Raw genomic sequence first — 25516 nt, 5'->3', positions numbered from 1 at the left:
CGGTTTTGTCAGCATAAGCCCAAATGTGAGGGCAGTGCAGAGGCAGAAAATGGCTCTTTTTCTCCACGTTTCTGTCTGCCTCTGTCTGTCTACCTGGGGGGGGCCCTATGGTCAATGGCAAACACCTCAAGTTACCGTGGCAACCTCTGAGAAACACACATAGCTTCATGTGATTACAGATACACACAGAGAGACACACACAAACACCAACACACAGGTAACTTAATCAGTTACAGACACACACACACACACACACACACACACACACACACACACACACACACACACACACACGTTGTGTTTTTATCACTTATGGGGACATTACATAGACTTACATTCATTTCCTGGAGCCTTACCCTAACCCTAACCACTATTTGCTTATTCCTAACCCTGTACCTAACCTAACCTTACCTAACCCGTAACCCTATCCTCAGTCTTCACCCTAAAATTTAATGATTTACATTAAGGGGGACCTGCATTTTGTCCCCATAAGGCAGGTGAGTCCCTACAATGTGACTGTGTAAACAGATTTTTGACCCCACAATGTGATAAATACCTGGTTACAGGTAATATACACATGCCCTCAATGTCAGCACAAACTGATATTGTTGTTTGTTGTAGGTGTGCTCCTTGTATATAAAATCATAATGTTACTAGTATTAATTGTTTGAAATCTCTGAAGAATCTCATCATAATGTATACACTCTGGCAGTAGCCCCCGTGGCCCTTTCAAAATTTCCCCGGGGGAAATTGTCTAGTTGCAGATGCCATTCGACACACCAGACCTTTAAATTAAGACTCATAGCTTTTTATATCAGGAAAATAAAAAAGCCTGTACATTGCAGTTGAATCCAACAGTGTTGCAGTAAAAAGTGTTTGTAAAAGGTTTTCATTGTTCTGTAGAAATGTGGATTTGCTCCTCTACAGATAAATAAACATATGAAAATATGAGTAAATGCTTTTATTGTAATGCAGTGCAATACAACACAACGAAGTACAGGCTCAAAGCATACCATACATCTAACTTATGAAAATTCACAGATTGCATTGTTTTTCCTGTGTTCAGTGTGTTTGATTGTACTTGTTATGATGTCCTACAAATGCCCCTGTCTCCTCCTAAATTGTATGGACATGCCAATCAGGACAACTGTGTGAAAGTGAACAGGAGTTGTAATGGGCCGGTGATTGCACTTCAAATAAACTGTCAAATAATGGACTTCACAAAGTGTTATCTTCCATGATGCACCATAACTCTAGAGGTCTGCCCAAATGTGCAACTATTATGCCCACATGCAGCTATAATTGTAATCATCTGGACGATCCAGATATTACAGAAGAAATACTTGTTCATTTTAACAGTGTTCTTTTGTCTTCTGGATATCTGCAATTTTACACCATTTTGAGTGATTTGTTTGCTTTTTCAGTTTCATCTAATTGTCACCAAATTTGAAAGATAACATATGATGATCATCTGATCATTACCCAAAGTTGTATTCATGAGTGTTTTGATTCTCATACGATTTTTATTGTATTCCAAACCATTTTCCTGTTAACCAAATTCTTGTAGGCATGGCCCATTTGGCATTCAAATCACCATAATTCATGAACATGATGCACATATAAATTCCAGTCTTGTTCTCTAATAAACATGATTGACAGTAATCTGATCTGAACAGTCATAGTGATGATCTTATGATACAGACCAAAAGGTTCAAGTAGTAATTTTAAACTGCCATTTTTAATTACTAATTTGCAGCATAGTTCAAACGTGACAGATCCATTTCTCAGAGTACTTCCTGGTTGCACTTGACTCAACGTGTCACCAGCTTTAGTTTGATTGGTTTCAGGGGTCCAACAAGGCCTGCAGGGTCCATCTTCAAAGGGATCTGGGAAATGCAGAAATTCACTAAATAAGAAAACTCTCTCAATGCAGATTTTAGAAAAGCAACGTTGACCATGTTGGCCGCAGTATGCAATTTTAATATAATCACCTCTGTCTCCTCACAGACTGTGAATCTGTAGTTCTGCAAAATTTCTACCATGGCCAGTTTGATCATGACCACAGCAAATCGCATCCCCAAACAGTTCCTCGGCCCGATCCCAAACGGCAGGTAAGTGTATGGATTGATGCTCTGCTTGTTCTGCTTATTAAACCTTGAACAACAACCATACAGACAGAGTGAATAGAATTTAGTTAGTTAGGTGTTTGGATGGCCAACACAGAATTTGTACTATGAAACTCTTTAAAAGTTGCTTTAGGGAATTATTACAACCTAATCCTGGAATGATGGTTTACAGGACACACACACCCTACCTTTCAGGTTTGAACTCCTCTGGCTCTGGCCATAGCTCAGGGTCATGGTGCAGAGCGTAGACTGGAACCATAACGAGCATGCCCTTTGGGATTGTGATTCCTTTGATCTTGACCGTTTCTTTGGCTACTCGTTCCAGGCGTGCAGCTGGAGGGGTGAGCCTATTGACAAAACAAGAATATTTTAAATACTGGCTGTCTTAATCAGACTTAACATTCAATGCAAACTACCCCAAACTTGTGTATTCTTGAAACACAGTGGTTTGCCCTAGAATTTGTGGTTTTTGGTATTGTTGGCTCTGTGGGCTTTAAACCCTTGCTGTAAGATACTGTTTAAAAATTTAAAAAGTCTAAAAAGAAAAAAAACTATTGAGGAGAGATGTACTATTCTCTGTTTCAGCAGCACTTAGCAATATGGCTCCAAGATGGCAGTGTTTTAGTATCAACTAAAATATCTTTGCCAAATACCTGATGAAATGTCATGAAATTTGGTACAGACATTCATGTCCCCGTCTGAATTAAATGTAATAGCTTTGATGATCCTCTGACTTTTCTGAAGAAACTATGATTTGGTCAGATTTCAGCAACCATGAAGAACATTACCTGCTAAACATTATCATGTTAACATTTTCATTTTTACCAGGTTTGTTGCTAATGTTAGCATTTTGCTCAGGCCAGACCTGTAAAGAAAGATGTTATCGCACTTTAATTCTAATACTCTTGGTGTCTAGCTTCACCTTTGCCATTAACACTGCATTAAGCAATTTTCAAGAATTTGTTAACACAGAGGCTAAAAGTCATAAAGTCATCAAAATACAGCTCTGTCATACTGTGGTGTTTTCATAGTCCACAGACCACGTGTTTACTTACTGTACTTGGTTAGAAAATTGTGCTCAGCAGTTAGCTTACACTTGGCTTGTTGGCAGTGACTGGAGATTCAGCAGCTGCCTACAGTTTTCTATGGGGGGGTTAATGAAACTAGGGTTGCCTACTCCCTGAAAAATAAATAAGGGACACCTCATTGGCAGGGCCAGCCGACCCGATTGCCTTCACCCCTCCCGGCATGGTGAATTTTTTTTTTGCCTTTTTTGTGTGTGTGTGAAACGATTTTTAACCTTTTTGACTCGAACCTGAGTTTAATTAGATGCATGTTTTTGAGTGATACGAATACATGGAAAACAAATTATTATTCAACAATTTATTTTTCAGTGCAATATAACAAATCTCTGTAACAATTCTCTCCTGCTTAACTTGACAAAATAAAATAACTCTCTTTAACAGAACTCTGTCCTGCTTAACTGAAAACAGAATAAAATAATAGAAAACTGAAAACAGAATAAAATAATAGAAAACAATAGAAAGTTCTGTAACTTCTGTAACAGTGTACATTTAGTGCAGTAAGAAAAGTGCAAACAGAAAGTCTGCGGAAAAGTTGTAAACATAAACACTTTGTGCCTCAGAGGCCATGACTGTACAGTTGTAGTAAAAAAGATTGAATTCATGAACTCAAAAGGCCAATGCTTCATCATGTGGAGACAGCCTATTTTTTCCATTTGTATTTCTTTAGAGCTCTTGCTGCAGTAAGGAGTCGTGTGAGTGTGCCGTCTGCTCATTGGTCACAGAGCAGGAGAGGACTGGCAATAAGATGACCGTAGATTTTCACAAAAAGCGCCCTGTTATTCATGATTCCACTGACATTTTAAGGACTATTTTTGGCTCTCACGGTAATATGGGACAAAGTGCGTCCCGTTTCAGCTCAATACGGGACGTGTAATTTTGTTTCTAGATACAGGACGATTCCGTTTTTCACGGGACGGTTGGCAAACCTAGATGAAACTGGTGAGGATCAGCTACACAAAATGTTTGTTACTGCAAATTACTTTGTCAGATTCACCGTTAACATCACAAAAAATGTTTGAAAAGGGTTTTTCTTCTTAAACTTTATACAATGAAAGCATGAACACATCACCAGTCCGTTCAGACATCTGCTAGCACAAAACAAATGCCCATTACCTCAAACACTCATTGACAACACTGTCAAGGTACTCCATCTGCATCAGAGCTTCATACTGGACTGGACCCTGTAGAGTTGTTACAAATCACAGTTTGATTCAACACAAGTCAGATTTTGACAACTGTAGTTTCAAAACTGTACCAGAACATGCTGAGCTACCTTATTAGGGAAAGTGGCGTCTATCTCCTCCTGCAGGCATGTCATGATTTCAGGATTTCTTGCCAAATTGTAGGCCAAGAAACTGAGAGTGATGGTGCTTGTCTCATGACCAGCAAACAGAATCATTGTCGCTTGAGTAACAATTTCATGATCAGTAAGACCTGTTAGGACGGATGTGATGCATGAACAGGGAGGAAGATGGAGGGAGGCGTCAAAACCTTTGGCATGAAAGCATGTGAGTGTGAATTTGGCCCTTTGTATGAATGTGATGTCACTGTGCAATCACCTTTATTCTGCTTTTTCTTCTTGGCTTCATTGGTATCCCGAGAGTCCATCATGTTTTGAAGCAGATCTCCAGGATTCTGAAAACAGAAAATGAGTGTATATTCGGGCTGCACGGTGGTGCAGCAGGTAGTGCGCGTGCCTCACAGCAAGAAGGTTGCCGGTTCGATCCCCGGGTCAGGCGGGGCCTTTCTGTGTGAAGTTTGCATGTTCTTCCCGTGCATGCGTGGGTTCTCTCCGGGTACTCCGGCTTCCTCCCACAGACCAAAAACATGCTCATTAGGTTAATTGATGACTCTAAAATTGTCCGTAGGTGTGAGTGTGAGTGTGAATGGTTGTTTGTCCTTGCATGTGGCCCTTTTCATACTTAAAAGCAACACAAAATACCTCACAGAGGCTAAAAACAGCAAAAAAGAAAACCCAGCCTTCCCACCCCCATAAATACATAGAGACATATAGAGACATATAGAGACTAACAGACATGCACGTACGCACACACACACACACACACACACACACCCACGCACCCATATGGACAAGGCAAGGAATAAGCCACCCTAGGGGCCCATCCACACTGAGAGGGCCCCCGGCCCATGACTAGGGAGCGCCACCCGAGACCACCCCGACCCAGGCAGGGAGGCCCCACACCGAGGTGGCGAGGCCTCCAGCTATCCAGGCCAGAGCCGTCCCGTCGGCAACGCCCCCATCAGTAGACCAAGAGCAACTCCCAGTGTGGGGGGCCCCCATGAGGAAACGCTGCAGCTGAAAACCAGGGGCCCTAAGACATAAACATTGAATGAAATAAAATGAGTAAATGAAATAAATAGTAAATAAACATGTCTTTAAAACATGCAACTAGGATAAGATACAAATGAAGATTAAATATGATAAGAAGCCTGATTAAAGGAATGAGATAAATCAAACAAATCAATTGAAAGCCTGATTAAAAAGGTGGGTCTTGAGCCTCTTTTTAAAAACATCAAGGGTCTCTGTGGCCCCGAGGTTCTCCGGCAGGCTGTTCCACAATCGGGGGCCATAATAATTAAAAGCTGCCTCCCCGTGTGTTTTAGTTCTTACTTTTGGTATGGTTAAGAGGCCGGAGCCGGAGGACTGTGTGACTGTGACTTGTGTGTTATTGCTGCTGAATTCACACATTAACGTTACACCAGAGAATTTGCCATCAGATCCTGAATCACAGACGCAGAATGTGTCTCCTTTTCTTTAGGACACAATTCAGTAATACAGTTTAATGCTGTCTCAGTCACAAGAGATGTGACGTTAATTAATTGATTAAATATTATTTTGTTATCGCCATTTGTTCGGTACCTCAATAATAATCAGATGTGGACCTTTGAGTTATAAGTTTGAGAATCCTTGGTATAAAGGATATTACTACATGGGGTCAGGAATACTAAACAGTTAGTTTGGAAATGATTGCATTCTGTTTTCATTCGCCTTGTACACAGCGTCTCAACTTTTTTTTTAATCGCCTTTGTATCGTGATGTAAGATTGGACGTGCTGTGATATTGTTCAGCCCTGGTTGTGTTTTGTCCAGACCTTGTGTGACCGCTCATCGTGTTGTGCTTTGATCTTCTCCACAACCGATCTTAAGAAACCAACAGACTCCCTAGGGAACAAGGAGACACCCAGCAGCTCCAAGAGAGGAAGAACTATGGGGAACATCCCTGAGAAGGCAAAGGAGGTTATAATTTTCGTCTGAGAACATAGTAGCTGCTTACATCCATATAAGGAAAAAAAAGGTGTCATGGAAAAGTACCTTGGAACACGTAAAGAGATGTGGAGAATCTGAAGAGCTTCGAGGCATGGCGCATGAGGGGACTTGAGGGGTTGCTGATTGAGTTCATGTCCACACTGAGCGCGCAGCTTGCCATCACATCAAGACTATAGCATCCAAAGAAACTGGAATCCACACACATCACACAAATCACTGATCAGTGGATGAAACCAGCGGCACATTTCATCACGTTCACTCCACAGTCCTTCCCAGGGACACTCTAAAGCAGGCATGTCAAACTCATTCCACAAAGGGCCGTGTGGCTGCAGGTTTTTCCTCCAACCAATCAAGAGCACACAGTCTGACCAATCGGCTGTCTGAAGACTGAGATCAGCTAATGAAATGAGTCAAGTCTGGTGTGCTGCTGCTTGGTTGGAAAGAAAACCTTCAGCCACTCGGCCCTTTGTGGAATGAGTTTGACATGCCTGCTCTAAAGGATCCCTAGTTGAGTTTAGAAATACTTTAATGGTGACGTTACTGAGTGCATACATTCGTGTTTACAAGATACATTCTAAATCAAAGAAGAGAAAATGGTAATATTGCACCCAGCATGGAGCAGCTTTCAAGCAGATTTACAAATATGTATAAAGCTCAAATTTAAAATACAGATTAATCTTTGTATATATTGTAGTGCTGTCAAAAATATCGCATTATTAACGCGTTAACGCAAATCAATTTCAATGGCGTCATTTTTTAATCGTGAGATTAACGTTCTTTGTGACCTAGTGATCTTGTAGTTTTCTATAGGCTGTGGTCACTGCTAGTAACGTTAGAAAAACTACAGGATCTGGTTGTAAACCTGAAACAAAACAATAGGCACGCCCCACGCACGTGTTTGGTCTCGCCTGCTCGCTAGCTGTGAAAGAGTAGGCTACTGGTTTGTGTGGATGTCAAGCGCGAAACACCGAAATGGATGCGAACAAGATTCTGAATGGAAAGTTTAGTTTCAAAAAGTTTCCAGATGGGTCGACTGACAAGACCAAAGTTATCTGTGTGTATTGTCGGTGTGAACTGAGTTATCACCGCAGCACATCCAGTCTGAAACACCACTTGATGGCCAATCACACGGCGAATGTGAATTCTCCGCCGCCTGCTCATCAAAACCAGGCGACATTGGATGGCTTTCCACAGAGGCATGTGGATGCTGTTATGTTCAACGGAAACTTAAGAAAGGAAAGTTTCAGCCATGGTTTAACTGCACTATAGGCTGAGTCCTAGTTTACAATGATGTGCACTTTAACTTTATCTTGTATCTCCCTGTTTGGATCCCTCAGAAAGGGCTGTTGAAGGGGCTTTTTTGTAAACAAGTATTTATTTTTTTGTCATCTGTTTATAGACAGTGTTAAATTGTGTGAGATTTGATTCATTCAAATGTGAACGACTGCTCAAAGTGAGAAGTTAGTGTGAAATAAAACACTACACATTGTTGTTTTCAATAAAAAAACATTTGCACAAAGCAAGCCTCTCCACTTTTTCCATGTTGATAACAGTATTAAAATGATAATTCAAGGGACATTTAGAATAGATAAAAATGTGCGATTAATTTGCGGTTAATCGTGAGTTAACTATGACATTCATGAGATTAATTGCGATTAAATATTTTAATCGATTGACAGCACTAATACATTGTAATTTCAACCTTGCAGGTCTCAGAATCTATATGTATTGTGATGGTGTTCTTATGGCCTTATGGATTATGCCATGCGTATAATTTAATAATATTCTGTATATGATATTGAAATAAATACAGGATTTGGGGGCATATTTGCCTTGCTAGTGGCGACTAGATGATCAGGATCTGTTCAGAATAGTTTACCTCTAAGTAGGGCTATCAACAAATATTCTAAATTTGAATTGTAATAAAAGATAATCCATACATTTGATTGTGAAGATTAGTATTATACTATGATATTAATATAGTGGAAAAGGCATCACGACTGTCGCAGCTGCACTGAAGGTAGACAGGAGGAGTTAACGGGGAAAATCTGTCGCCGTCCAACATATTTAAGTCTCTCTGTTAAAAATTTCTGGTGATGAACCAAGAAGGTTTGGTGAGTCTTTCTTTGTTTCTGTCATGTTGGAATGAAGTGTGTTTTACAATAATACAATGACAGTTTCTGTGAATGGAGTTTGGTTTGTTTTGGAGAGAGTGATACAGCAGCTGTTTCTGTCTAAATAAAACTGATTTTACAAAAAGGCTATTTACAAAAAAAAGGTGTCTCTGCAGGGATCCTTTCCGTAATGCTGTCAGACACTGATAACAATCAGCCTGTCAGTGGCAGAATCAAACACTTTTAGTAGACATACATTAATGGTACGTGTACGCCCAGAGGCGTTACAATGCAGTCCGTTTTATGGGCAATGAAGGACTGCAACTAATCCAGTGAAGTTTTGTTACTCATCTAATTGTTAGACTGTCTCTAATAAAAAGCATATAAATAGCATACATATGCTAAAATATACTTTCTTGCCGACACGGTTGGTACCACTCCGCAGTTAATAGGAAGCGGCAGCCAGCAGTCTTTTAGCTTAGCACAAAGACTGGAAACAGAGGGAATCGACTAGCCTGACTTCATCCTAAGGTAATAAAATCCACCTACCAACACCTCTCACGCTTACAGTTGAACATGTTTAGTTCTCGTGTGGCCATCTTGAGTGATGCTGTCATTTAAAAGCACAGATCCTTGGGTGTAGAAAAAGGAATATATGATGCATGGAACACGGACTAACCATTTACAGCATGGTACTAGGCTACTCACTCTCTGGTATTGAAAACTTCACCATTGTGGGCTTTGGACTGCAGGCTGGTTGTCAGTTTGTGGGAGTGATGTTTCATGATGCTAAACATCTTCGACAAGGGAAAAAGTGGTAAATGAACAGAGGTGGTACATAAAGATGAACACATGTATATCTTCAATCTAACCAACAGGAGTTGAAGAAACGATGGAAATTTACAATTTACCTCTTTTAAACGGCCAGAGGTGAAGGAAGGAGTGAGGATGTTACGAATACGCCTCCATTCGTCATCCTCAACAATGGACACTGAGTCATAGAGTTCCCCATTCAGACGGAAGTTCTAAAGGGACATAGTGTAGTATAAGAGGAACAGCTGTTAATAGTAATACCATGGACAAAAAGCTTGTTGCACTTTTACTGACATTGAACAGTACACAAACATGTGCTGCCTGATGTTTGCAGGTAAAGATCGTGTGGTGTGTCAACAACATTGCTTTTTATCTCTCCTGGGTTTTTTTCTCAACAAATTCCATCAAACGACCAAAACCTCCAATGAATCAGAATCAGAAACACTTTGTTGATTCCCGAGGGTAAGAGGTTTTGTTACAGGTGCTCCTTACAGGAATAGAAAAGACAGAAGAGATGTAACATGTAAATGAATAATCTATATGTAATCTGAGCATTACAGCCTCACAGGACCCCTAGTGTGGCCATAACCTTTTATTTTGGCTTCAGATGTGGTCATATTGACTGCGTTGTGTATTTTTCTACTGTGCAATAGTACAAAGCAAAAGGAAATATTATTTTATACTCTTTTTGTGTATTATGCCCTTAAATATAGTTGATTTTATTTTGTCTTTTTATTGTCCATTTGTCCTTTTTCGACATCTTTTTATTCTTGCTATAATTGGTGTCTGTCAATTTCTTGTATTTTTATTCACTAGTTGTGAAAATGGAAAAAGGTGACCCTTTTTTTCACATTGAAAGCAATGACCTTTCAGTAGCCCTGCTTGACTTGATGTCTCAAAAACACGCTCTTACAAGTTCCATTTGAAGACAGCATTAGTCTGCTTCAACTGATAAACAACTTCTACACTCTCCTGTTGTTTGTCCCAGTCAGTGATAATCGTGTGTGTTCTCACCCGTCGGTTGGTAAAGTAGGTGAAGCATTCCTTCACCAGGATGGTTTTCAACATGTCAGGGTCCATCACAGCCAGCATGGGCTTCTTCAGTTCATACGTGCTGTACATTTACATAAACACACATTTACGTTTCACTGTCAACACTCGTGCTAATGTGAGCAAACATGAGAAGTTCAGAGGTCAAAAACTGCCAATGTTTCACAAAACATAAAATAATGTAGTTCTTTCAGTGGATTTATACTTTTTCAAAAAGCTTTTTGGACTCACCCCCAGACTCTCCCGTACTTTTTAGCAGTCTCTTTGTCATCGAGGTAGTAAACCTTTGAACAGACGATACATTTTCATCACTAATTACAAAATACATTGTATCCTTACCAACAAAGGCCAGAGCTCAGTCAGCGTATGTAACTCAGATTTCCTACACCGTGGGAAACCGCGAACGCACCTCGGTGAGAAGGAAACGTGACGCAGATCTCACCACTCTGGGAACATTACGTCCGACGATTTCTCTTTATGTGTGCGTCCACAATAATAATGAGCACACACATCTACACAACATTTGTCGGACTCCTTCAGTGTGACTCTGTATGATTAGTTTGGGACTTAGTAACACTCTTAAAGAAATACCTGGATTCTGTGTCTTCTTTTTCACTCTCACCTGAACACCAAGAAGTGTCCCGACCCGACACCCTGAAGTGATTGCTATCACATTACCGATCCACCCTCATTCGTCCACACAATTTTTGGTCCTACAGTTGATATTTTTAAATTCATATGCCAAAAAAATATGAAAATAAGACATAGAATTACATATTTACATACACTGTTTTGCCTGCCAACTGTGCCAAAGTACATGAAGGGCTTAGGACCAGGGATCCCCAACTTCTCAAATATCCCAAAAGTGGAGGTGCCGTACCTGTGCAGAACATTAAAACACCTCTTTAAATAATGTCAGTCAAACACTGTTTACTATTAACTGGAAAGGAAAAGGCTAAACTTTGGTGTATTCGTTCATGCATTCCCTGAAGTACAAATACATTAAATAAAGAATAAAGTCAATCTCTTACATGACAAATATGCAGATAAATATGATCAGTAGAATCCATGTTTCCAAAGAGAAAAAAGGAAGGTAGCCCATGTTTCTCTTGCTCAATGGAAGCTTGCTGTACTGTGGACTGATCTCTGAATGCAAACAAGGAAGCATGCATTACATAAGAACTTTGGACCCCTCCCTGTTTAAGGACACAATAAAGGGGAAAAAGACAAGTTTCTGTCACCCATGCATCCACGCATATATCTGGAAATGTCTTTGAGTGAGCACAGATTGCAAATACATATGTCTAAGTACACACCTGAGTGCGTGTCTCTATAGACATTCCTGTATGATTTGAACTACAAATAGGAGACACTAACAGAATAATATTCTAAAAATAAATAAATAGTATATGTGAGGAAATATTTCTTAAGAAGAAGACAGAATACATACTTTATTAATCACAACACAACATGTACAATGCCATGCTTTGTGAAATTGTTCCTCACCCATCCATCCCATCCTTCCTCCGCGGCAGACCAGGAGCGGTGGGCTGCCAGCCGACAACAGCGCCCGGGGACCCAGTTCCTTTTTGTCACCATTGGTCAGGTGGTGATCTTCTTGCATGGGGTGGGTGGGTTTTTATGTTTTGTTGTTGTTTGTTGTTTTGAGGATGTCCCAGGGGAACAAGGGGAGAACATGCAAATTCCACACAGAAAGGAACACCCTTTCCTCAAGCAGGCACCGAGGGCATGGTGGAGGACACGCCCCCGAGGGCATGGTGGAGGACACGCCCCCCACCACCCACAGTGCCCCAGGTGGGAATCGAACCCAGGACTTTCTAGCCGTGAGGTGACAGTGTTATCACTGTTCCACCGTGTGCCACCTTTAACCAGGTAAAGCTGTTTCCATTACTTTTGCATGTGTCCTTTTTTACCATAAGCAGTATAATAATTTAGGCCACAAATGCAGCATCACAGATCAAAGAGCTAATAAAGCTTGATAATCACAAATGCTGCTTGGTCAATGATTTGCTTGACATCGCCTCACTGCCATTGGTTGAATGCTCACACACCTCAGCAGCTGGCCTCTGTAGCAGGAGATAAAAGCCTTTGGTCGTGATTTGAGGCTTTTGTGGAACTTGTTCTGTGCTTGACGGAAGAGAGAAGTCTTGCAGAGATGGACTACCTCCTCTATTTCTCCGCTGAGACATGGACCCTCCTGATTGCTTTCATCACACTGTTCTATGTGTGAGTGTTTAAGAATATGCATCACAGGTATTTGTACTGTGTTGTGTGTGTGTTTGCCTGTGTGTATAATAATCCCCTTTCTTCTACCTCTGTATTTTTCTCTTTCTTTTCTTGTTGCACAGGTACGCATGGTGGCCATATGGAACATTTAAGAAAATGGGCATCCCTGGTCCCAAACCAATCCCCTTTTTCGGCACTATGCTGGCATATAGAAAGGTTGGTTGGTAAATATATTTTTTCAGAAGCAATACACCATAGATTTACACCACCTTTACATGTAATTGTGCTTGTCACAAATATCCCCACCATGTTAAAGTGGACTGAAAAGGGGTGTTCAGTTCATGATCTCTATATTGTTTTTCTTGTAGGGCTTCATTAACTTTGACAATGACTGCTACAAGAAATATGGGAAAACATGGGGGTAAGTTTGCGTGTTGTACTGTGTGTGTGTGTGTGTGTGTGTGTGTGTGCGTGCGTGCGTGCGTGCGTGCGTGCGTGTGTGTGTGTGCGTGTGTGCGTGTGTTTGTGTGTGACCAGGTATTTATCACATTGTGAGGACAAAGATCTGTTTACACAGTCACATCGTAGGGACTCACCTGCCTTATGGGGACAAAATGCAGGTCCCCTTAATGTAATTCATTAAATTTTAGGGTGAAGACAGAGGATAGGTTTACGGGTTAGGTAAGGTTAGGTTCAGTACAGGGTTAGGAATAGGCAGATAGTGGTTAGGGTTACGGTTAGGGTAAGGCTCCAGGAAATGAATGTCAGTCTATGTAATGTCCCCACAAGTGATAAAAACACAACGTGTGTGTGTGTGTGTGTGTGTGTGTGTGTGTGTGTGTGTGTGTGTGTTTATGCATGCATATGTACCTCCGATCGTTGTCCTTGGAGCTGCTTGTCTGTCAATGTAAAGTAGCTCTATAGTGTCATTTATACTTGTTTTACAATGGTAGATTTGCATGTGACTACACAAACATCTCACCTGGGCTTTTGTTATTTTTACTCTCATATTCCATTCTATTCTTTTCACATTCAGCATCTTTGATGGGCGTCAGCCTGTGCTGTGTATCACAGATCCTGCCATGATAAAAACTATTCTGATAAAGGAGTGTTACTCTTTCTTCACTAACCGCAGAGTATGTACTCTCAACATCGTAAGACATTCAGTCACTGATTATGGTTGCTATGTCTCAGCTGAACTCTCCTCACGTTTGCTAACTCTGTTCCAGAACACCCATCTGAATGGGCCAATGTACGATTCCGTGTTCAGCATTGAGAATGAAGAGTGGAAGAGGATCCGCAGTACCCTTTCTCCCTCCTTCACCTCAGGAAAACTGAAAGAGGTAGCACCCCCTCCTCCTCCTCTGTCCCTTCTCTGCCCTTTATCGCATGTAGAACAGAATATTTCTCTCTGGAGCAGTGGTTCCCAACCTGTTTGGCTCTTTCTTGATCACTTGTATTAACTTGTGACCCTCAGACTTATCTTTGAACTCCCTTTTGGGTTTGGAATCATTGATCTAGAGGAAGCACAAACAGAAACAGCAGGAATTGTACTCTGTATTCTGTTTTGCAGTATTTTAGTAAGCCTGTGTGTAACTCTTACCTGTCTCTGTCTGTGCCTCAGATGTTGGCCATAATGAAGCAGTGCTCTGTTAGCCTGATCGCCAACATGAAGAAGAAGGCAGACAAGGATGAGCCCTTAGAGCTGAAGGAGTGAGAACACTTTGTACTCCATTCATTTGAAGCTATTCCAGAAAATGCTTAAAGTCAACTCGTTATAAGCATGAAAGGACATCACTGATGTGTTTGTGTGCTCTTTAGACTCTTTGGATCGTACAGTATGGATGTTGTAGCCAGCTCAGCCTTCGGTGTAGACATTGACTCACTCAACAACCCCTCAGACCCCTTCGTTACTAACATCAAGAAGATGCTGAAGTTTAGTCTTCTCAACCCTCTCCTCATCATTGTTGGTACAAATATCATTTCATTTCTGTAAAATCCAGCTGTTTGTAATTGTGTCTTTCACCTGGCGGGTAAACCCAAAATATATGTGCTAGCTAACTGAGTTTGAATGTTTACAGACGATATAGTGACTCTCTTTCCTATTTCCTAATAAATGTGTTGCTTTCTGCTTAATTCCAGCTGTCTTTCCTTTTATGGGTCCTATTTTTGAGAAGTTTGAGTTATCCCTTCTCCCTACGTCGGTCATGAAGTTCTTTTACGCTGCAGTGCAGAAGATCAAGTCTGAACGAGAGACCAGCAAGCAAAGGGTATGGCTGTCTGTCAATGTGTGTATGCATATAGATACATGTTTATCAGGAGATTCAGAATTATAATCAAAGCTGTTCTCATACATGTCTTCTGTTAGAGTCGAGTGGACTTCCTTCAGCTGATGATAGACTCCCAGAAAAACGGTCACTCCAGTGGAGTGGGACAGGATAAAGGTGACACGCATACAAATACACTACACACACATATCAAAGCACAACTTTTTCTAAAATCACATCTCCAGCTCTATACCCTCCATAGGGTGCTGAGGGTTCATGGGAGTTTGCCCAACCAGTCCACATGTGTTTTGTGGATTTGGAGAAGGCATTCGACCGTGTCCCTCGCGTCATTCTGTGGGAGGTGCTCCGGGACTATGGGGTTGGAGGCCCCCTATTGAGGGCTGTACAGTCCCTGTACAACCAGAGCAGAAGCTTGGTCCGCATTGCTGGCAGTAAGTCGGACCTGTTCCCGGTGCATGTTGGACTCCAGCAGGGCTGCCCTTTGTCACCGGTTCATTATTTTTATGGACAGAATTTCTAGGCGCAGCCAGGGGCCGGAGGGGTTCGGTTTGGGAGCCAGCATATTTCGTTTCTGCTTTTTGCGGATGATGTTGTCTTGTTGGCTACCTCGAGCCAGGACCTTCAGCATGCGCTGGGGCGGTTCGCAGCCGAGTGTGAAGCAGCTGGGATGAGAGTCAGCACCTCCAAGTCTGAGGCCATGGGTCTCGACCAGAAAAAGGTGGCTTGCTCCCTCCAGGTTGGGGGAGACTTCCTGCCTCAAGTGGAGGAGTTTAAGTATCTTGGGATCCTCTTCACGAGTGAGGGAAGGATGGAACGTGAGATTGACAGGCGGATCGGTGCAGCGGCAACAGTAATGCGGTCGCTGTATCAGTTTGTCATGATGAAGAAGGAGCTGAGCCGATAGGAGAAGCTCTTGATTTACCGGTCAATCTACGTTCCTACCCTCACCTATGGTCAATGAACTTTGCGTCATGACCAAAAGAATGAGGTCCCGGATACAAGTGGCTGAAATGAGTTTCCTTCGCAGGGTGGCAGGGTACTCCCTTAGAGATAGGTTGAGGAGCTCTGTCACCCAGGAGGAGCTCGGGGTAGAGTTGCTGCTCCTCCACATTGAGAGGAGTCAGCTGAGCTGGCTCGGGCATCTTTATCAGATGCCCCCTGGACGCCTCCCTAGGGAGGTGTTCCAGGCATGCCCCACCGGGAGGAGGGCCCGCAGAAGACCTAGGACACGTTGGAGTGACTATGTCACTCAGCTGGCCTGGGAATGCCTCGGGATCCCCCCGGAAGAGCTAGAGGAAGTGTCCGGGGAGAGGGAAGTTTGGGCGTCCCTGCTCAGACTGCTGCCCCCGCGATCCGGCCCCGGATGAAACAGGAGAAGATGGATGAATTGAAAATCACATCTCCTTGCTATCTCCCCAGGTTTAAGCGATCACGAGATCCTTTCTCAATCAATGTTTTTCATCTTTGCTGGCTATGAGACCACCAGCAGCACTCTCTCTTTCTTGGCTCACAATCTGGCAACAAACCCTCATGTCATGAAACAGCTGCAGGAGGAGATCGACTCCACCTTCCCCAACAAGGTACGCTGGGAGTGGGGAGAGGAAAATATTTGAGATAGCTCGAGGATGTCAAAATGATTAAAGCTGTTGTCGTGATTAACATGCTGATTGACACATCCAGCAGGTAACCTGAGTGGCATGAGTAAGAACACACAGCGTGTGTGTATGTGTGTCTCTGTGTTTGTGTAGGCTCCAGTTGAGTATGACGCTCTGATGCAGATGGAGTATTTAGACAGCGTCATCAACGAGTCTCTCCGAATGTACCCCATCGCTTCACGTCTGGAGCGTGTGGCCAAGGCAACCGTGGAGATAAATGGCATTGTGATTCCAAAAGGTATGATTGTCATGGTACCCACATGGCCCCTGCACCGAGACCCTAATCTGTGGCCTGAGCCAGACAAGTTCAAACCTGAGAGGTATGGAAAGGATTTATATGTTTGTGTTTTTACAGAACAGCCACAGAAAGGACCTATTTCCTGATTTCTCTTATTAATACATTTGCCCTCAGGTTCAGCAAGGAAAACAAGGGGACCATTGATCTGAACACGTACATGCCTTTCGGGGCAGGGCCCAGGAACTGCATAGGGATGCGATTTGCTCTGGTGTCCATGAAACTCGTACTGGTGGAGATCCTGCGGAGGTACAGCTTCTCTGTGTGTAAGGAGACTCAGGTGAGAGCACAGATGTTCATCTTTAAACTGCCTGTTTTTGGTTTATGTGTAATCCTGTTGATGGTTATAGTGTGGATTTTAAAATGCCAACTGTAGCCAGTCATCTGTATTATAAGAATCTGTCTGTTCAAAGAACAAAAGCCACTATCCAAGACACTGAACAAGAATAAAATTAATACCATGTGTGCTAAAATAGCACACTCAATAAGCCATCAGCTCAATGAGTGAGTTTTCTACCCTTTGTGATATTGCCATTTGTTTGCAGATTTGAAAAAACATGTCTGAGTTTTATGGACTGTTGACTTTGTTCACTCTTATTTTTTCTTCACATGTAATTTCTATCCAGGTCCCCTTAGAGCTGGACTCCCCTGGCCTGATCATCCCTAAACAACCAATTAAACTCAAGCTGGTGCCACGGTCTGATCTGGCAAAATAAAATAAATTTAAAAAAAGACAATGGATAATCAGTAATAATCACTATGCTGTAGATCTATTATGTATAGACACCATGTCCATTTTTCATCATTGTTATCATGGTAATAGTACGGTTGTGTTTACATCTGTATGGGTTACTTCTCTTAATTGTTCCTGTGCACGCAGCTATCAATATTCATCCTGAACTGAGTGACAAACAGATCATTTGTAAAGCCTGTGTTAACAATAAAGGATAGTTTGGATCTTCCTCATGCACACTGTCATCCTTATAAGTGATCTGATCTCTGTTATAACATGACATGGCTGTACAATAGCAGCATGATTTCGATTCTTACAAAGAAGTTCTGAAAACATGATGAACATTTCTTCCCCAAGTCAAGCATTTAGAGGTGCGGTGGACAAAAAACAAAAAATGTCTGTCAATATACTTTAATACCACACAACAACAGCACCCTCTACTGTCTCAGTGTTTCAGCACACAGTTAAATCAACACTGGTAAAGTAGGTGAAGCATTCCTTCACCAGGATGATTTTCAACTGGGGGGGTCAAAAACTGCCAATTTCTCACAAAACATAAAATAATATAGTTCTTACAGAGTATTTATACATTTTCAAAAAGCTTTTTGGACTGTGTCCCCTCTCACTGAACTCTCACCTGAACACCAAATAGTGTCCTGACCCGACACCCTGAAGTGATTGCTATCACATTCCCAATCCACCCATATTCTTCCACACAATTTTTGGTCCTACAGTTGATATTTTTGAATTCAAATGCCAAAAAATGTGAAAACATAAAATTACAGATTTACATACATTGTTTTGCCTGGGACTAGGGATCCCCAACTTCTCAAATATCCCATAAGTGGAGGTGCCGTAAGAACTTTGGACCCCTCCTCCCTGTGTAAGGACACAATAAAGGTAAAAAAGACAAGTTTCTGTCACCCATGCACCAATTGCAGGAACACCAATCCCAACCATCTCAGAAAAGCCAATAAAGAGCTTGGGGAAGTTCTTCAACAGCAACCTCAGGGATACAGCTTCCATCAAGAACACCTGTGAGGGGCTTGAGGGATGGCTGAGGAGGGTCGACAAGACCGGCCTCCCAGGAAAATTCAAGGCGTGGGTTTATCAGCACGGGATTCTGCCAAGGATACTGTAGCCAATGCTTCTCTATGAGTTCCCTATCATCACCATCTCAGATCTGGAAAGACCGCTACTGAAGGAGATGGTTAGGGCTGCCAAGGAGCTTGAGCAACATCGCCCTTCATGGAAACACCTGCAAACTGACACTCCCATTGAAATCCATTGAGGAGGAGTTCAAGGTCTTGCTTGCAAGGGAGGTGCTGCAGTTCTGTGAGTCGGCGAACCCAAAAGTCTCCGGGACAGGAGTAGCAGTTAGGACAGGCAGGAAATGGAGAGCAGAGGCTGCAGTGGAAGAGGCAGAATCATGACTACGCAATGGAGTCCTGGTGGGAACAGTGGCCAGAGGCAGGGCTGGGCTTGGAACCGCCACACCCCCTCGTTTTGCCAAGGCTCAGGGAAGGAGTGAAGGAAATTCGTCCAGAACGAGGTGAAAGCAGCCGTGGAAGAGGAGAGATCCAGCAGAGCAGTGGGAATGAGGCAGCAAGGCACCTGGACCAAATGGGAACAAGGTGTGGAGAGGAAGATCTCGTGGACTGACCTTTGGCGGGCAGAGCCACACCTCATTAAGTTCTTGGTCCAGGCAATCTATGATGTCCTTCCCAGCCCATCCAACCAGCACTGCTGGGGTTTGGTCGAAACACCAGCATGCCCCCTGTGCCAGGGAGAGGGCACCCTGGAGCACAAAATGAGTTGCTGCCCAAAAGCTCTCGGGGAAGGCCAATACAGATGGCAGCACGATCAGGTGCTCAAGACCATTGCAGAGAGCATCGTGAGTGCCATTGCTAGCTGTCAGAGGTTTAAGCCCATGAAGAAAACCATCAACTTCATCAGAGCTGGGGAGGAGCCAAAAACAACTTCCAGGGCAACACCAGGGATGCTCCACACTGCACAGGACTGGCAGCTCTCAGTGGATTTGGGCAGCCAACTTAAGTTCCCCCAGCATGTCGTTGAGACCACCCTCAGACCTGACATTGTTTTGGTGTCAGAGGCAACGAAGAACATTGCACTGGAACATTTAAGAAAATGGGCATCCCTGGTCCCAAACCAATCCCCTTTTTCGGCACTATGCTGGCATATAGAAAGGTTGGTTGGTAAATATATTTTTTCAGAAGCAATACACCATAGATTTACACCACCTTTACATGTAATTGTGCTTGTTACAAATAACCCCACCATGTTAAAGTGGACTGAAAAGGGGTGTTCAATTCATGATCTCTACATTGTTTTTCTTGTAACTTTGACAATGACTGCTACAAGAAATATGGGAAAACATGGGGGTAAGTTCGTGTGTCGTACTGTGTGTGTGCGTGTGTGTGTGTGTGTGTGTGTGTGTGTGTGTGTTTATGCATGCATATGTACATCTGATTGTTGTCCTTGGAGCTGCTTGTCTGTCAATATAAAGTAGCTCTATAGTGTCATTTATACTTGTTTTACAATGGTAGATTTGCATGTGAGTACAAAAACATCTCACCTGGGCTTTTATTATTCTTACTCTCATAATCCATTTTATTCTTTTCACATTCAGCATCTTTGATGGGTGTCAGCCTGTGCTGTGTATCACAGATCCTGCCATGATAAAAACTATTCTGATAAAGGAGTGTTACTCTTTCTTCACTAACCACAGAGTATGTCCTCTCAACATCTTAAGACATTCAGTCACTGATTATGGTTGCTATGTCTCAGCTGAACTCTCCTCACGTTTGCTAACTCTGTTCCAGAACAACCATCTGAATGGGCCAATGTATGACGCCCTGTTCAACGCTGAGAATGAAGAGTGGAAGCACCATTGGTCGGGTGGTGATCTTCTTGCATGTTTTTAGTAGGGGTTATTACGGAGGAAACCCCGGGTGAACACGGGGGAGAACATGCAAACTCCACACAGAAAGGCCCCTTTTTCCTCGAGCAGCAGGCACCAAAGGGTTAAGGGTTAGGGCTAACCCTAAATGGATGGAAATCAATTAAAAACAAATAAATAGAGAAATGAACAAATAAAATCAATTAAACGCCAGACTAAAAAGGTATGTCTTGAGCCTCCGCTTAAAAATATCAACGGTCTCTGCGGCCCTGAGGATCTCTGGCAGGCTGTTCCACCGATAAGGGTGGATGGCTGAATGGCTGAATGCAGCCTCACCGTGGGTTTTTGTCTTACTTCATGGAATGGTTAAAAGGCCAGTACCAGAGGACCTCAGGGTCTGCGAGGGCTGATATGATAAAAGCAGGTCAGATAAATAAGATGGCCCAAGACCGTTAAGACATTTAAAAACCAATAAAGGAGTCTTAAAATCGATCCTGAAGTGGACGGGGAGCCAATGCAGTGATTCTAAAACTGGTGTAATATGCTCCCGCCCTCTGGTCCTCGTCAGCACGCGAGCGGCTGAGTTCTGTAATAATTGTAGCCTATTGATGTTCTTTTTAGGAAGACCAGAGAGCAGGGCATTACAATAATCTAAGCCACTTGAGATAAAAGCATGCATTAGCACCTCCGTACTGGCCTGAGAGAGAAACGGGCGGACTCTGGCTATATTCTTAAGATGGTAAAAACCTATCTTCGTAATATTCTTTATGTGGGGAATAAAAGTGAGCTCAGAGTCAAAAATAATACCCAGTCTTTATCCATTGTGAGGGTTTAAAATCTTGTCGTTTTGGTAAAAGTTTCTCTGTCTGGCCTTCAGGACCAATGACTAAAACCTCTGTTTTATCCTGGTTGAGCTGGAGGAATTATCTGCTATCCATGACTTTATATCTAAAATGCAGTTAAGAAGGGCATCAAGTGGCCTTGTGTCATCAGGAGATACGGCAATGTACAGCTGCGTATCATCAGCGTAACTGTGGAAACTGATGCCGTGTCTCCTGATGACATCCCCCAAGGGAAGCATGTAAAGATTAAAAAGAAGTGGGCCTAAAATTGACCCTTGGGGGACCCCAGATTTAATTTCATGTGTTCTGGAGGAACATGTATCCATACTTAAAAAAGAAAGATCGATCCAGTACCAGACAGTACCAGAGAGGCCAACCAGGTGCTTCAGTCTGTTTAATAAAATGTGATGGTCTACTGTATCAAAGGCAGCGCTAAGATCCAGTAAGACCAATACTGTCAGTTTTTGGTTATCTAAATTGCACCTGGTGTCATTTAAAATCTTCAAAAGTGCTGTCTCAGTACTGTGGTTCATCCTAAAACCAGATTGAAATTTCTCAAAAATATTGTTTCTCATTAAAAAATAATTCATTTGGTTAAAAACAGCTTTTTCTAAAATTTTACTTAAAAATGGTAAGTTGGATACAGGTCTGTAGTTGTTCAAAATGTTGTAGTCTAGATTGCTCTTCTTCAGAAGGGGCTTCACCACTGCCGTTTTATAGGCAGTGGGGAAGACACCCGTCTGATGAGAGCAATTGACTATGTTTAAAATCTGTTCCTCAAAGAATTCATAAAATGTCTTTAAAAGTGATGTGGGAATTGGGTCTAAGAGGCTTGTTGGGTTTACTTGGGAGAAAACTCGACCAAGGGCCCTTGCATCAACCAAGTTAAAGTTCTCCAGTGTTTCCTCGGGTAAAAGCAGTGATCCAGGTGTATTACGAACAGCATTCTGATAGGATAAAAGACTGGATCTGATGTTATCAATCTTACTTCTAAAGTGGTCTGCAAACTCCTCACAGAGGGTCGCAGTTGGTATCATGGAGGATTTATTAATATCAGTTCTGGTTAAAAGATCGAAGGTGGAGAAAAGAAACCTTGGATTGTTTTTATTGTCTGCGATGAGTTTTGAGAAATGAGCCCTTCTTTCCAATTTGATTGAGTTATTGTAGGTTTTGAGTTGATCCCGGTATATTTCATAGTGAACTGTTAATTTGGTTTTTCTCCACCTTCTTTCTGCACTCCTGCATTTCCTTTTCAGTTTTTTGATGTTGTCATCTCTCCATGGTTGTGTTTTCTTTGTTCTTATTGTTTTAGTTAAAAGTGTAGCCACTGCATCTAGTGATGTCTTTAACTTGTTATTAAAATCATCAACAATAAAATCACAAGGTGCAGCTTAAACCTCGGCAGGAGTGCTCTGTAAAATCTCAATAAAATTAGCAGCCACTTCAGAAGTAAGACAGCGTTTCCTCACTGTTCTCACTGGGGCCTCCTGATGGCTAAAGCTGGTGATGTTAAAAGACACACAATAGTGGTCAGACACAGCCAGGTCAACAACAGAGGACACACCAGTGGACAGGCCGTCGCTTATGACCAGGTCCAGGGTGTGTCCTCTGTTGTGAGTTGGCTGTGTGACGTGCTGGTTAAAATCCATGCAGTTTAAAATGTTTAAGAATTCTCTGTACGTTGCGTCTGATCCGTTATCAATGTGTAAATCAAAATCACCAGTTATTAAAATCCTGTTATAAGTTGAGTGCACGATTGAGAGTAAATCTGAGAACTCACTGATAAAAGCTTTGGAATAGCGGGGTGGCCTATAGACCGTTATACAGAGGATAGGGGGACTGCTAAAAACAAATGCATGGTGTTCAAAGGATGTGTAACTTAAAAAAAAATTTGTGAGAGTTAAGAGATTTCAGAATAAAAGATGCAGTCCCACCTCCCCTATCCCCCCCGGTAGAAAATAAAAAGTTAAAATCAGGTGGACAGGCCTCAGTGAGGGAAACTCCTGCCTCAGAACCAAGCCATGTTTCTGTGAGCAATAAAATATCAAGCTTATTATCTAAAATCAGATCATTTTTGATAAAAGTCTCATAGTCGCACCTCGCCGCCTCCACAGGTCCGCGGCACCAAGCAGCTCCGTAAAGCCACCCTGGGTTGCGGACCAGCAAAGGTGGGCCTATGTGGATGGGAATGGCGTGAACTGAATTTTACTCGGATGGGGTAGTGAACAGTGGGGATATGGTCGCGGTGGGGGATAGTGGGTCCATGGGGGGCGGTGTTGAGTGAGGCAAGACTAGGAGCTGCCACAGAAGGTGGAGAGGAAGAGGTCTGGAAGGGGGTGTGTGAGGTAAACAGGTGTCATCTACACACACATCAAAGCACAACTTACAGCTTTTCTAAAATCACATCTCCTTGCTATCTCCCCAGGTTTAAGCAATCACGAGATCCTTTCTCAATCAATGATTTTCATCTTTGCTGGCTATGAGACCACCAGCAGCACTCTCTCTTTCTTGGCTCACAATCTGGCAACAAACCCTCATGTCATGAAACAGCTGCAGGAGGAGATCGACTCCACCTTCCCCAACAAGGTACGCTGGGAGTGGGGAGAAGAAAATATTTGAGATAGCTCGAGGATGTCAAAATGATTAAAGCTGTTGTTGTGATTAACATGCTGATTGACACATCCAGCAGGTAACCTGAGTGGCATGAGTAAGAACACACAGCGTGTGTGTATGTGTGTCTCTGTGTTTGTGTAGGCTCCAGTTGAGTATGACGCTCTGATGCAGATGGAGTATTTAGACAGCGTCATCAACGAGTCTCTCCGAATGTACCCCATCGCTCCACGTCTGGAGCGTGTGGCCAAGGCAACTGTGGAGATAAATGGCATTGTGATTCCAAAAGGTATGATTGTCATGGTACCCACGTGGCCCCTGTACCGAGACCCGAATCTGTGGCCTGAGCCAGACAAGTTCAAACCTGAGAGGTATGGAAAGGATTTATGTGTTTGTATTTTTACAGAACAGCCACAGAAAGGACCTATTTCCTGATTTCTCTTATTAATACATTTGCCCTCAGGTTCAGCAAGGAAAACAAGGGGACCATTGATCTGAACACGTACATGCCTTTCGGGGCAGGGCCCAGGAACTGCATAGGGATGCGATTTGCTCTGGTGTCCATGAAACTCGTACTGGTGGAGGTCCTGCGGAGGTACAGCTTCTCTGTGTGTAAGGAGACTCAGGTGAGAGCACAGATGTTCATCTTTAAACTACCTGTTTTTGGTTTATGTGTAATCCTGTTGATGGTTATAGTGTGGATTTTAAAATGCCAACTGTAGCCAGTCATCTGTATTATAAGAATCTGTCTGTTCAAAGAACAAAAGCCACTATCAAGACACTGAACAAGAATAAAATTAATACCATGTGTGCTAAAATAGCACACTCGATAAGCCATCAGCTCTTTGAGTGAGTTTTCTACCCTCTGTGATATTGCCATTTTTTTGCAGATTTGAAAAAACATGTCTGAGTTTTATGCACTGTTGACTTTGTTCACTCTTATTTTCTCTTCACATGTAATTTCTATCCAGGTCCCCTTAGAGCTGGACTCCCCTGGCCTGATCTACCCTAAACAACCAATCAAACTCAAGCTGGTGCCACGGTCTGAACTGGCAAAATAAATAAATAAATAAATAAATAAATAAATAAATAAATAAATAAATCATGACAAAGGATACAGGTAATCATGTGCTTCTTTCCACATTGTGTAAAAATCCTGTATATAAAGATAAACGCATCTATATCTTCAATCTAATCAACAGGAGTTGAAAAAAGTACTAAAATTTACAATTCACCTCCTTTAAATGGCCAGAGGTGAAGGAAAGAGTGAGGATGTTATGAATATGTTTCCATTCGTCATCCTCAATAATGGCTTCCCATTCAGATGGAAGTTCTAAAGGGACATAGTGTAGTATAGGAGGAACAGCTGTTAGTAATATCATGGACAAAAAGCTTGTTGCACTTTTACTGACATTGAACAGTACACAAACATGTGCTGCCTGATGTTTGC

General features: G+C 42.4%; 2 protein-coding genes across 2 annotated transcripts; one reads left to right on the top strand and one right to left on the bottom strand.

Moving 5' to 3' along the window:
• Positions 1-1740: 1740 nt before the first annotated feature.
• LOC139346216 (cytochrome P450 3A27-like) lies at positions 1741-11607 on the bottom strand. Its single transcript, XM_070985181.1, has 14 exons — positions 11508-11607; positions 11263-11356; positions 10708-10760; positions 10441-10540; positions 9525-9638; positions 9322-9410; positions 6545-6687; positions 6325-6452; positions 4771-4846; positions 4485-4645; positions 4325-4392; positions 2315-2473; positions 1992-2154; positions 1741-1886 (listed from the first exon to the last, which is right to left on the bottom strand). Exons 1-14 carry the CDS (start codon positions 11576-11578, stop codon positions 1812-1814), a joined length of 1494 nt encoding a protein of 497 aa, XP_070841282.1. The 5' UTR covers positions 11579-11607; the 3' UTR covers positions 1741-1811.
• A 1045-nt stretch (positions 11608-12652) lies between these two features.
• Positions 12653-25159, top strand: LOC139338353 (cytochrome P450 3A40-like). Its single transcript, XM_070973273.1, has 14 exons — positions 12653-12723; positions 12846-12939; positions 13092-13144; positions 13760-13859; positions 13953-14066; positions 14348-14436; positions 14545-14693; positions 14866-14998; positions 15094-15146; positions 19220-19246; positions 23882-24042; positions 24211-24437; positions 24530-24692; positions 25038-25159. Exons 1-14 carry the CDS (start codon positions 12653-12655, stop codon positions 25125-25127), a joined length of 1524 nt encoding a protein of 507 aa, XP_070829374.1. The 3' UTR covers positions 25128-25159.
• The last annotated feature ends 357 nt before the right edge of the window (positions 25160-25516 follow it).

The sequence above is a fragment of the Chaetodon trifascialis genome, chromosome 2, assembly GCF_039877785.1.
Source record: "Chaetodon trifascialis isolate fChaTrf1 chromosome 2, fChaTrf1.hap1, whole genome shotgun sequence".
Taxonomy (NCBI): domain Eukaryota; kingdom Metazoa; phylum Chordata; class Actinopteri; order Chaetodontiformes; family Chaetodontidae; genus Chaetodon; species Chaetodon trifascialis.
Note: the sequence above shows the minus strand (reverse complement) of the source record. Positions and strands in the feature narration are given on the sequence as shown.

Excerpts from the sequence above, each read along its gene's own strand:
- LOC139346216 (XM_070985181.1), bottom strand. The coding sequence starts at position 11,578 with ATGGGCTACCTTCCTTTTTTCTCTTTGGAAACATGGATTCTACTGATC. Across the intron at positions 9,411-9,524 it reads CCTCTGGCCGTTTAAAAGAG|ATGTTTAGCATCATGAAACA; the intron begins GTAAATTGTAAA and ends CCCTTGTCGAAG. Across the intron at positions 4,646-4,770 it reads GAAGAAAAAGCAGAATAAAG|GTCTTACTGATCATGAAATT; the intron begins GTGATTGCACAG and ends CCGTCCTAACAG.
- LOC139338353 (XM_070973273.1), top strand. The coding sequence starts at position 12,653 with ATGGACTACCTCCTCTATTTCTCCGCTGAGACATGGACCCTCCTGATT. Across the intron at positions 14,694-14,865 it reads CCCTCTCCTCATCATTGTTG|CTGTCTTTCCTTTTATGGGT; the intron begins GTACAAATATCA and ends GCTTAATTCCAG. Across the intron at positions 14,999-15,093 it reads ACCAGCAAGCAAAGGGTATG|TCGAGTGGACTTCCTTCAGC; the intron begins GCTGTCTGTCAA and ends CTTCTGTTAGAG.